At 36.9% G+C, this 12,396-nt stretch overlaps 1 protein-coding gene across 1 annotated transcript in view; it reads left to right on the plus strand.

Moving 5' to 3' along the window:
• The first annotated feature begins 3,982 nt into the window (after positions 1 to 3,982).
• The window catches only part of LOC138126299 (LON peptidase N-terminal domain and RING finger protein 3), a 31,261-nt gene continuing 22,847 nt past the window's right edge, over positions 3,983 to 12,396 (plus strand). The window contains exon 1 of the mRNA XM_069042042.1: positions 3,983 to 5,249. Coding sequence (XP_068898143.1) covers positions 4,769 to 5,249 — 481 coding nt within the window. The 5' untranslated portion in view covers positions 3,983 to 4,768. The remainder of the gene's footprint in view (positions 5,250 to 12,396) is intronic.

Genomic DNA, 12,396 nt, shown 5'->3' on the forward strand with positions numbered 1-12,396 from the left:
TTTAACCTTTATTGTCATTATGATTGACGGTGCAAATTAAAACTTGAAATTTATTACTGTCACCCATAAGAACATATTATATTATTATTATTATTATTATTATTATAGACACAATTTGATTGACACATGTCAACATGTGAAGTGAGGTATTCGTTCCTAAAGGCTCCTTTACAGCACACGTGAGTGGAATGTCAGTTGTGGACAAAAAATTTTGTCCGCCATTGTATGTACTATCATCGGTGGACATAAAAAACTGGGACAAACATCAAATTTGTATAAAGTCAAAAATCACAAATATACATCGTGTAAATTTGACTTTTTAGAAATAAGGTTATAAAAATTATGACATACCAATGATACACTGTCAGAAACATCAAGTTAAAGTTCAGTTCTTTAATGACAATTTTTATTTTGAGTGACAATTCAAAAGTCTGATACACAATGAGCAAAATTTGGATGTCCCAGCTTTTAATGTCCACCGATAGTACAGTCGATGGACAAATAAAACTGGGACAAAAATGACAATCACATAAGTCAAAATTTACAAATTTGCATCGTTTAATTACGGCTTTATCACAAATAGGTTAACTTTGGTATGACATATTGTATAGACACTGACAAATATATTGACAATTAAATGGTCTGATTTACACAGATTAAATTTTAAGTGTCCCAGTTTTATTTGTCCACCGACCGTACATTCGATTCAAAATACCTTGCACATTGTGACTGAAATGGGGTGGAGCCCCGTTCTGTTGTAACCACTGATTTATGCGAAAAATCAATGGAATATCTTCAAGTAAATGAGGCAGTTCCATGTTTAAAAGGTGTGCGTACACTGCTTCTGTTAAACGCATAGGGAATTCAAAAGGTCCGATCTGAAAATAAAGAATACCTAAAATCGCTTTCTTTATTTTTTACAAACTTGACTTACCATTGAATTTCTCGCTAGTCTTGCCCACAAATTTGCGGAAAATCGACGTTGAAATGCACGCGGATAAATAGCGCCTGGATTATCGTACTTACGACCAGACATGCAAATTTCGATGGTTGAAACATCCCTGTCGACCAAAACTTGATTCCTCCGAAAACAAGACTCGCGACATAAAATTTTCATCTTCTGCCGCTTTATTAAGCAAACACAAAAATTTCTTCGAACAGAGTAATTTTCTTGTTCGAGATATTGCACACGAGTATATTGGAAAGGATGAAGTCTGATCTCCTTCAAAACGCGATGTACAGATCTGTTGGAGATGTCCAACTCCCAAGAGTTGCCCAAGTAATTTCTCTTATACTCCTAGTTCCATCTGGACGTTTTAGTTCAACACACAACATTGGTCACAGGAACCACCTACCCTGACATAAAAACCAGACGCCTATACCATCAATACAATTAGTGACCCCGTAGACATAGAGAAAAACAGAGTTTACAGTGAAGAACATGTAGTACGGACGTGGTGCAACGTGCAAAAGCGGGATCCGGAAGTAAAGTGAACGCTTGGTGCATTTGGATAAACTTCAGGGAAATAATGACCCGAGTAGAATAGGAACCTAAAAACTGTAAATTAGTTTTAATTATTAGTATAATTGAGAAATTAGAATAAGTAAAAATTGTACTCTCTTGCTGATACCATCTGATACATGTATTAAAGTGCGCCCAATTTGATGCTCCCCTTTACTGAAATAAACGTGCCCCCCGGTGCCTTTTTTTTTGCTTCAGCTACACCACGGCCGTACCAGCACCTGTCGCACACTAAAGTACCTCCTACAACTCCCCCTTTTGAATATTTGCCATAAACCACAGGCAAACGGTCGTGAAACTTCCTCGAGTCGTCCTGGTTCCCCCTTATATCTTTTTCGCCCCTCTTCCGTGGGTCTTTTTCGGCGGATACGAAAATCACGCGGGTCGTGCGCACAGTAATCGGACATTCGAGAATACGTATTCTATAAAAATGATTTTGTGGGAAATTTAACTCGTAACAGTATCTTGAAACGAAGCAGTGCATCGAACTAACAATATTCTTTATTTGTAGAAATTTGGCAAATAATACAGTTGGCTTCAAAAAAAAACGGGAAATGAAATTTGACCTAATGTGAATTGGAAATTTAATTTGTCAATTTATGTCAATTTGTGTCTGTTTGGCCGTAGTATTTCTGCAGTTTTTTAACCTAAATTCTAAAAGGCCGTTTCAAACTATAAAAATTTAATGAAATCTGACAGAACTTTTTCTGACAGTTCCCGTTTTTTCTTTTAAGCCAACCGTATGTATGTTTTACCCTGATGTCAGTGCGACCCAACGGAAACGAGATGCTTCATATAGAACGGGAAGCCGCCGTCGAGGTGCGGGCAAACTTAAGAGTGATTTATCACTACGTACAATGGTGGACAAAAAGTTTTGTCCACAACTGTCATTCCACTCTCATGTGCTGTAAAGCAGCCTTTAGGAACGAATAACCTCACTTCACATGTTGACATGTGTCAATCAAATTGTGTTTTTATTAGTCAATCATAATGACAATAAAGGTTAAACTACACCCAATTTTTGTGAAATGACAGGAAAAGGGTGAACGAAATTTTTTGCCCGGAATAGTACAGTCACGGCCACGAAATTTCGTCAGCCGTTGTCATTCAACTGACATTAGCTGTAAAGCAGGTTTTATATATTTCTAACCCCAAATTGGAATTTTTGACATGGATGTCAATTTGTCAATCAATTTTTATTGTGCGTGACAGAATTTCTCTCACAAAAATGTTGAATGTCAGTCATAGTGACAATAAAGCTTAGGTTACACAAGTTTTTTTCGAATTGACAGTAAAATAACTGACGAAATTCCGTGGGCGTAACTGTACTCTGACGCCCTCCAAGATTTCGAGAACGGCCGATGGATTATAAAATTTCTGGACATCGATAGCACAGCCAGTATTTCAGCAGAAACATGTATGTTAAAACTAGTCACCGGACAAGAAGTTAAAATAACATTTGGTAGTCCAGGTGGGAAATCGTCGTTTATTGACGCGATTACTCCGTCTAAAATCCATTCATTTTGTATTGAACTTGGACACATTCGAGTTATGTTGGTACCCGAATATTTAGGAATTTTTTGACTTTGAGGTTTTATGTCATTAAGTTTTCAAAATATGAAATTAATATAAAGATCACACAAAGAATTAATAAGCTGTTTTTCTTCAATGTATTTCTGTAATGTAATTCTATCTTTCAGTTATTCCCTTCGAAACAGTAGTGGTATGCTTTTGTCTTATGACCCATCATCTTCCTTCACCTTCATTATCAGTTCTAGTACATATAGCTCCAGTTCTCTTCTTTCAGGAGCATTATCACAACTATGTTATACAAGATAATGTCTCTTCCAATGGCAGTTTTCACTTGCATACCTCACTTTCTCAATTTCATATTCTGGATTAACTTATTAAAACATCCATGTCCACTTAGTGCCTGGATCAGACGAAAATACAACTTTCCCTACGCTTTCTTTTTGTCCAAATCTCGATGTTGGGTACCAAGAGCCTTTCTGATTACCGCCCTCCATTCCGCTTGTCGCCATTCCCCGGTTGTCCTAATATCCTAGTCTGTCGGGGTTCTCAAGGTTTCCTCTTGTCCGCGACAATTTCCTCGTTCGCGCAAAGATACTTGCCTTGAAGAGTGTCACATTTTTTATTGAGTTTTGGAAGTGTCTAAAGCAACACCATGTACCAGTTTTTTTGCTAGTCGATAGTACATCTCCTCAAAACTCTACGAAGAATGTATAAAAAAAAAGATTTACAAAGTGTATATTGATAATACAACGAATTCTGAAAGTAAATATGTTCCGTTATCTATGTAAATGGGCTTTATTTATTGGTTGTTTTTGTAACTGTTTTTTCCATCGCATACGACCGTCGAACCTGGTAGGTCTTATGGCAAAACGTATGTGGCACATGTGTTTCTCCTGTAAAAACAAAAAGTACCGTGTATATACTCAAAGTGATGCTCTTGGTGTCGGTTCCCGTGGTATTATGATTTAGTGTAGAATTTACCATTACCGTGACCGTTGAGATAACAGTACACGTGACTATACCATGCGCCATGTGTACCGCGATAAAAATGAAAACAAGAGTACCGTGTGTGTATCCGACGTGGTGTTTTTAGCGCCGATTCCCGGTGGTGCGACGGAAGCACCAAGATTCGACAACGCACTGGTGCAGGATTTACCATTACCATTACCGTTGAGATAACAGTACACGTGACCTTACCATGTATACCAGGTGTATCGTGATAAGAATGCGCGTACGATTCGTCATAGCGAGTTCTACGAACGCTGGTAATCAGTCAGCGGCGGTGTGAGTTTGGTCGCGTCGAAGTGCCTCAGTTCGTCGACAGCCTCCGAGAGGAGAAGGCACACGAGTTGCCAACGCCAACACTGTACATGTGCTTTACGTATGACGCCCGTTTTACATAACCAATTTTTCAAGTCGATCTGTTTATTGTCGACGGTACCGTTACGTAACGCCCGACTTAAACGCAATTAGTACCGCGTCCAGCAACCACCACTGGTGTGCAATAATAATTTTGTGGATTATAAATAATCAAGGCTGTTGAATAAACAAGTGAATCACACGTTTTCCCAGTCGGTGGCACCGGAAAAACGTCTTGCGGTAAGTTTTTGAATCGGCTGTGTAGTGCGCAAGTGGCCCAACAGGATCGATAGTCCTCCAGCTTGGGTAAACTCACCGTTACACGTGGTTACATGCCCGGTGGAGGCCGTCGCGATGCAACATTACGGCGTCAGTGACGTAAGGGACGCGGCGCACCGCGAGCGACACGTGGACCACATCCTGAAGAAGTACCCCGAGCTGCTGGTCGCGCTCAACAACTTCAGATCCTGCGACCTGACGAGGCTCAAGAGCGAACGGAGAGTCTACAGGAGGGAGGCCGACAGGATCAGAAAGCACAAGCGGATCAGAAAGCTGCCCAGCTTGCGCGTCAAGCAGTTCGAAAGCGCCCTTTTCGACGCGATGGACGACAACAGGAAGGTGGTGACGCTGTTCAGTTGTCCCATCTGCAGGAATGTGCTCAAAGGGCCGGTGACCGTCGAGTGCGGACACACGTTTTGCAATGACTGTTTGGACCGCACCAACAGTGCCGTTTGTGTTATTTGTGCCACCGACATCAGTGCATCCAGGGCCGTCAACGTCCTGGTGCAGGACCTGGTGGAGAAGTGGAGGGAGCGAAACAAAGCCGATCTGACAGGTGAGCACAGATTCCGACGAATTCATTGATAACATTCGGTTATACAACAGAAAACGTTCCTCGCTGTCGCCTTTATCATCGGAGAATCAATCCACTTGCGTAATTAGATGTTTATGTGCAATTACACGGCGTATTATTACGTGATTTTGTACTGACAATTATGAAGAACAATGATGTAACATTAACATATTGCAGCTGAATTTAATAGAGCATATTGCGGATATTACGACCAAGTTTGCAAGTGCTAAATGAGTTTGACCCAAATTGGGAGTAATGCTCGAATTGGATTCAGATTTAACTTTTTAACTCAGTTTTGTATTGTTTACGGTCAGGCGAAATGCGAATCGTTTCGATTGAAAGCAAACAGTGCGCTGTTATTTTTGGCAGATGTTATCGAGGCGAACCTTAAAAAATTGTTATTTAACGTTTAAAAGTAATGCACATTATACAACGCTTTATATTCGGAAACAACGACTGCCTCGTAATAGCTCGAGTTGAAAATTGAAATTATAATATGGGCGAGGGTTCACAAACTGGCACTAATAATATTCGCTTTGTATCATAAATGTTGATAATTGTGTAAGAGGTTTTATTGGCGCGAAATACGAGTATGTACTTTGATATCTATGAATTTGTGTAGTTTCGGTCGAGATTTCACAACCCACGGGGTGATAACTGATAATAATTAATATTATCTTTCCAGGAAAAACAAATATCCCAAGGATCGCTTGACGCATTTTAATAGACACGCACATTAATTATTCATTTGTTGTACCCAGTATTCTAAATTCGTTGATGAAGCGTTAAACATTAATAATCAAATACGATTACTAAACCAACATTTTTTACCGTTTACTGGAAATTCACATTTCACAATTGCTGTAAAACAAGAAAATTAACTTGCAGCATTGATATTTTTATTTTGTTTATGTTTGTTATCACTTTATGAAAAGATTGTCATCGTGTGCAAGGTTAATGATGTACGTCCTTATAAACATTCTTCATGTTTGTTTCTGTGGTAGAGAATGACAATTTTTATTTTAATCTCCAACACCGTACTTACTCTAGAACATTCTTCGATATTTTAAAATTTGCATAAAGTGCCCGTTCCAAAGCCAAGACTAAAATGGAAAAGTGTCGATACACGAAGTGAAAAAATATCTATTTTGACAAGCACTGGACTTTAAGGAAGCAATTAGTAAAAGAATTTAACAAACAGGAATGTGGCCTTGACCGTTTGTATTAAAAATACTTTTATAAGTTGAATTTATTCTGACACGTTTTCTTCGATTCTCATTTTCAATCCAGCGTATATTGGCATGATTACAAGAAATTAACTCAACTGTCACTCTCGATGATCGCCAGATAAAATTTTGTGCCCCATTATCTTGGCCAGGAATTCGGTTTCCTGGCCTCTTTACAGCGGAATTTATCGTTATTGCCGTATCGGAGGAGCTTTTGAACGCTTTAACCAACCCCCTGGGGTGGTGCCATGTTATTAACTCACTTTCACACAACAACTCGCACACATGACCGTCCAACTTTCGAATTTGGTACGTGACCTCCACCAATCAGCCTCATTAAACTTGCACGTTTTGATCTAGATCTAACAATAGAAAATATTATATATATAGTCTTATTCTAAACATAGTTTCAATTCGCCGAGGTCCAATTGTCGAGATTGAGATTTCATTGAGGGAATTTTCTTATCTCATCTGTGTACGGCTGTGGGTTTATGGTAGTTAATTATAAATTTAATGCTGTTATGTAATGTGCACGGTTGATGCATAAAAACCATCACATTAATTTGAAATTATTCAGTACCAGTTTTTATAGAACTTATAACTTTGTGTCTGTTTTGTATTTATTTGCCTTAATTATGCTTATTACGGTATGCTTGAATGAATACTGATCAATGATCATGCACATTTGTCACATGGAGACATTGTTTTTGTCCCTATGTTTCGAATTAACCTATCTTTTCGAAGCAGTTTGTGGACCAAGAGAAACGCACACTAGAGTTGCGTAAAATGTAAGAATTTATATTTTCATTTGATTTATCAAATTAACCTGTTGCAGAAGTTCTTTTTGATGAAAACACATTGTTTGGCCACGTTTACACCGGTTTTTATTTTGAACAAATTTTATCGTTGTTCCAATAATGGAAGGAAAATGGTGGAATGTTTATAATAGAAATAAGTACATAATTGCCGATGCTCCTTTAAAGAAGGAATTATTGTTTAACGCGTACAAGACATAATAAATGAAAATTAAGAATAAAACTTATGTTTCTGTGAAATCTGTGTTTGCTTTTTTTACTTGAAACACTAATTTCGAATCGAATTTGAGATGTACATACACTGCTATCATTGCTCTTGGCGTTTGTTAAGCAGAGAACAAATTGCCCACACAAATAGGAGACGGAAAAAAACAGAAGAATTCCTTCCTGTGAATGGTAGTAGGTAAAATGCATTCACGTGGGAGGCCATGGAAATTTTGTGTTTAATTTGGTAACAAAGCCATCTGTTGAATTAGGTTATGTTTTTATTAGTTTTATGTTATAAATAGCGTCAATGTCTAGTGCATTATTGTCAGTTTGCAATAGAATAATACTTAGGACATCGCGGGAAATTATGCCAAAAGTTTTGGTACGGCACTCATTTAAAGACAAAAAATATGATTGACAAAAGTTGTCACGTGACTTGTGTCAAAATGACCTGTCGAAAAGAGTTATAAGAAAAAATTGATTCCTAAGAAATTTTATGCCGATGTCAAATTTTCAGAAAATTTCAGAAAACTAAAGAATATCATCTTACTACGATATTCTCAAAATTGGTTCCAATTAATTCTTAGAATAAAAATTATTGCCAGTTTAAGATGTTTTCAGATTTGCTAAATCAGGGAATAAAAAGTTTTTCCCAATTGGATGAATTTTTCGGTAAGAAAGAAAATCAATAAATTTTATCTTGAATGAATCTTGAATCTTGAACGATTCATGTGCAGGTCACAAGGGTTTTTTGTTTTCTTTTAGAGTAGTATTCGTAATTTGCGAACGATACATTTCAATTGAAAATGATGGAAAACAATGATTGTTTCTAATCTGAAGTTCTTTGAGATGATTTTCAGTGAATTTGAAGTCACCAATATTCTTCATCGCCCTCAAGGATGCTGCGTAAAGTTGAAATAAAAAGATTTTTTCCAGTGGTGCTTATTTAACTATTGAAGATTCAAAAGATTCAAAAGCAAGCTACTTTCTTAAAAAAATTCTCTTCAAAATCTTTTTAATTGTTTTTATAAACACTTCAGTAATTCACGTTTTAGGTCAAATACCTTGTTTCATGATGTGTGAAGTTCTTGTTATTACAATGGTGCATCGTGTGAATTAAACAAATAAGATTACAATCTCTCGTGGAACCCCTAGAATACTCTTAATATGTACTCGAATTGATAAATATTTAATCAAAAATTAAAAGCTAAACATTTAGGGCGAAAACGAATTTTTTAAGGTCTATTTGTTCATGATTAGTTGCATAATAGTATATTGTGATACAAGTTTATAAGGAAGCCTTTAAAGCACGGGCGACGAGTTTAAGATCACAACGCGTAGTGGAGTGCTTTTAACGTCGCAAGTGCTTTAAAGGCCCTTATAAACAATCTGAAAATTATAACAAAAAAAGTAAATTGAAATACCTTTTCCGAAGTAATCTGTGTCATTTCATTAATCGTTGATATAGAAACACAACCTTTAAAGCTTTAGTGTTTTAAAGACCCTTTTTCGCACGCATTTTAGTATCAAAAACAGTGATTATGATTCAGGTTTAATAAAAATGTTTATAAAGACTTGATTAATTGGAAGAAAGAATAAATAATAATTATTAACCACCCTCCATAAAAAAATAAGTTGTCAAGTATCATACCATATCACATCAATGGCAATTTTGTAAATATGGTAATAATATTACAGTACTTGATGAATAAAAAGTAAATAACAAATCTAATAATAAATCTTTGAGGAACAATAAGCTTTAAAATTACTCCAAAGTAAATCTTTTAAGGCAAATTTGTTAATGTTATACATAATTAAATTGTAATAAGTGCAATTGATTATTACGTAAAACACTTTAAAGAGTCAAAGTTGAATTTACGTTATTGGTTAGATAAGTGTCAAAATTTTTGATACGAGATCTGATTTATCTCACTTACGTGTTAGTACTACTGTCTTGGCTTACGATTAAAATGAAAGAATTGAAATAGAGAGAGGCTGAAATAGTCTTGGTATTTCTTGGTCCAATTTTGGAAACGATAAAAGATGAAAAATGTTTTCCAGCGCGAAAGCCAAGACAAAATAAGAACTGAGCTGAAAAATAAAGACAACTTCAGAAGACAGCTAAAAAAGTCGGTTGACATTGTGATCACAGAGCTGACAGTCGAAAGTAACAATTTGAATCTCCAGTGTGACGTGAGAATTAATTCTATTCCACTTTTGCCAATATTTTGTCAGGAGGTAAGAGCTTCAGAGCTGTCTGTTTTAATCTCTCTGTGTACAGCATCCTGCAATTATTTGACAATTTCCACGTAATCTTAATTAGTATGGTCGATTTTGCTTTTTTGCTTTTGAATAATAATAATATTCAGAAACCTGGAGCGTAACCAATTTAGACGAAGACGATTCACTTGAGTTCACCGAAATTTCTTGACGTTGAACGATATTTATTTTCTTTAACGTATTAATAATTATCTTGCCTGTTTACCACGATTAATAAACGAACTCGCATACATTTGAACGATAAATTGTTATGTAATGCAAAATGTAATCGGAAGATTTTTGTTTTTTCCGTTTGATCAGTTGACTATATTCGGTAAAAGGAGGCTTTTACGATACTGTATAAATTTTATGGGGGAATAAATGCGTTTATTAGTAATCAAAGTAAACATCGAGCTCGAGTTTCGTCCTTGCGGCGCATTAAAAGGACGCCCTGCTCAATTTCTTATGTCCACGTATGCGTAATCTTGAGAACTCGGTGTGTGTAATTGGATTAGAGGAGACTTATCTTTTATGTAAGACTTATTAAGTGATTGTTTATACACAGATATGGCAATAGTATAAACTACGTGACAAACATAATATTTATATTGTTTGGCGTGTCTAACTTGTTTGTTATATAATACATTGGAACAAAATCCACCGTTCGTTCCATTCGAATATTTAATAATGGTAGATATGTAATATTTATAATTAGTGACGCACTATTTTACAATTTATTGATTTGGCCTTAGAATCACCAATTCAGTTTACCTATTTGCGACGTTACATAACCGACATTCCTCCGTCCAAATTATTTCGTCAAAAGGGTCCCAGGAGCTGTCCATTTTTGGAAACCGACACTAAATTAACGCAAAGGTGATAAAACTGAAAAGCCGTTTTAAATTTACGTAAATCGGTTTATGTAACGACTGTTAATTAGATACTTCGTCAAAGTGGACATTATGTGCATTGACGACGACGAGCGCCGCTATGGTTTGCTTGGCAAACCGTTCTCCTGCAAAATTGTTTTGATCGGATTATAGTGTTAGTTGCGTTGCCTTTGTGACGTAACGTGCGTTAAACCAAAAATTTGTCGTTTATTTTTACTCATATTCGCAACGAAGGCGTTTGGCAGTCTACTGAATGGTTTTGAACCTTGCACATTATGCAGAACTGCGCTCGTTTCGTGCGATTAACTTACGTAAATTACATTCCCATAACGCAATTTGCATCAATTAAAAGTTCTATTCTGCAATATCGCTTCGGACCAATTGCAAAAGTTGCAAACCGATATTCTTTAAAAATTTGCTGTTTCATAAATGGGTCGATTAGGCTGGTTATGCCGTAACGCGTTTTCTCTGATACACAGTCCTCGTAAAAGTCTGACGTAATTTTATTATCTGCTTTTGTAACAATTGGACTAAAACGCACCGTTTCTCATACTGCTTCTTCGACAGAAGTTCAATTTCAAAAAATATGAAAAACAGATTTACCTACTTTCTTGTTCAAGCCTTCTTCTATCAAGAAGAAGGTGGCAGGTGTAAGTACCAAATTGAGAAATGTCAGATGAATAATTTGCGGAGCTTTAACATAACAGGATTAAATGGTCCACGATTTTTGACAAAATATGGGAAAAATTTGGAAATTGAAGTGTTCAGAACAAAAGAGATTCTTCAATTTTGACTTATGTTGAATGTAAATTATGGTGTTTGAAAATTTGTTTTGATGCCATCTAAATCATGATTCTTAATAGATACGTGTGTCCTGGATAGTGCTTTATTGGTATGTCAATAGAATTTTTCAACGGCGAACAATCTTTAGCATTGTGCCGTATTAAAATATTTTTTTACCAAAGTCAAAAACATTATGGATTCTATATTAGTTAAGTCTCCTTCATTTGCCATGATCAACAAGAAGGTAGCTCGGTGGCGGCATGGCTGTCGGAGACAGTGCTCCGAGGTCGCCGTCCCGGCCGGGTAGTGGGTTCGAATCTCACCGAAGGGGGAGGATTTTTTCCAAGGTAGGAACCTCCGCCGGGCCATGGATGTGTGTGTATGTCTTTCAGGGGCACGGTAGGGTGGTGGAAGGAAGAGCGACACTCTTCCGACACCACCGCGAGGTCAGCAGGGTTCAAATCCCAGGCCGGATGGGCCTCCATGGATGTTTGTGCTGTATTTCGTGTTGTGTTGTCCAGAAAGGAAAAAGGAGAAGAGTGGGTGGGCGTGGGTGGCCGGGGAAAGTACCCCGGAGCCCCGCCGCACACAAAGGAAAAAAAGAGAGGAAAAAAACAAGCCCACCGCAAGGTACCTGATAGACCAGTACGGTGAAAGGGGAAAGGCTATTTAAAAAAAAAAACAAGGGGGTAGCTCATTTCAAACGTGGCCGCAAAAGTGTTAAAAATGTTGCGTGCTCTGCTGATCGTTATTTGTAGCGAGTGCGCAAATCCGCTGAGTAAAAAAAATATACTTTACAAACGCGTTGCATACAAAAAAATTTTGGACCCCGTAAGTTTAGATAACAATTTTTTCGACACTCAAAATTTGAAAATTTTGTCTTGTGTGAACCCGTGGACCTTTAAAACGAACTCGTTAAAAAAACTACTAATTATGAATGAAAAATTTT

Source organism: Tenebrio molitor, chromosome 1 (genome assembly GCF_963966145.1).
Source record: "Tenebrio molitor chromosome 1, icTenMoli1.1, whole genome shotgun sequence".
Taxonomy (NCBI): Eukaryota; Metazoa; Arthropoda; class Insecta; order Coleoptera; family Tenebrionidae; genus Tenebrio; species Tenebrio molitor.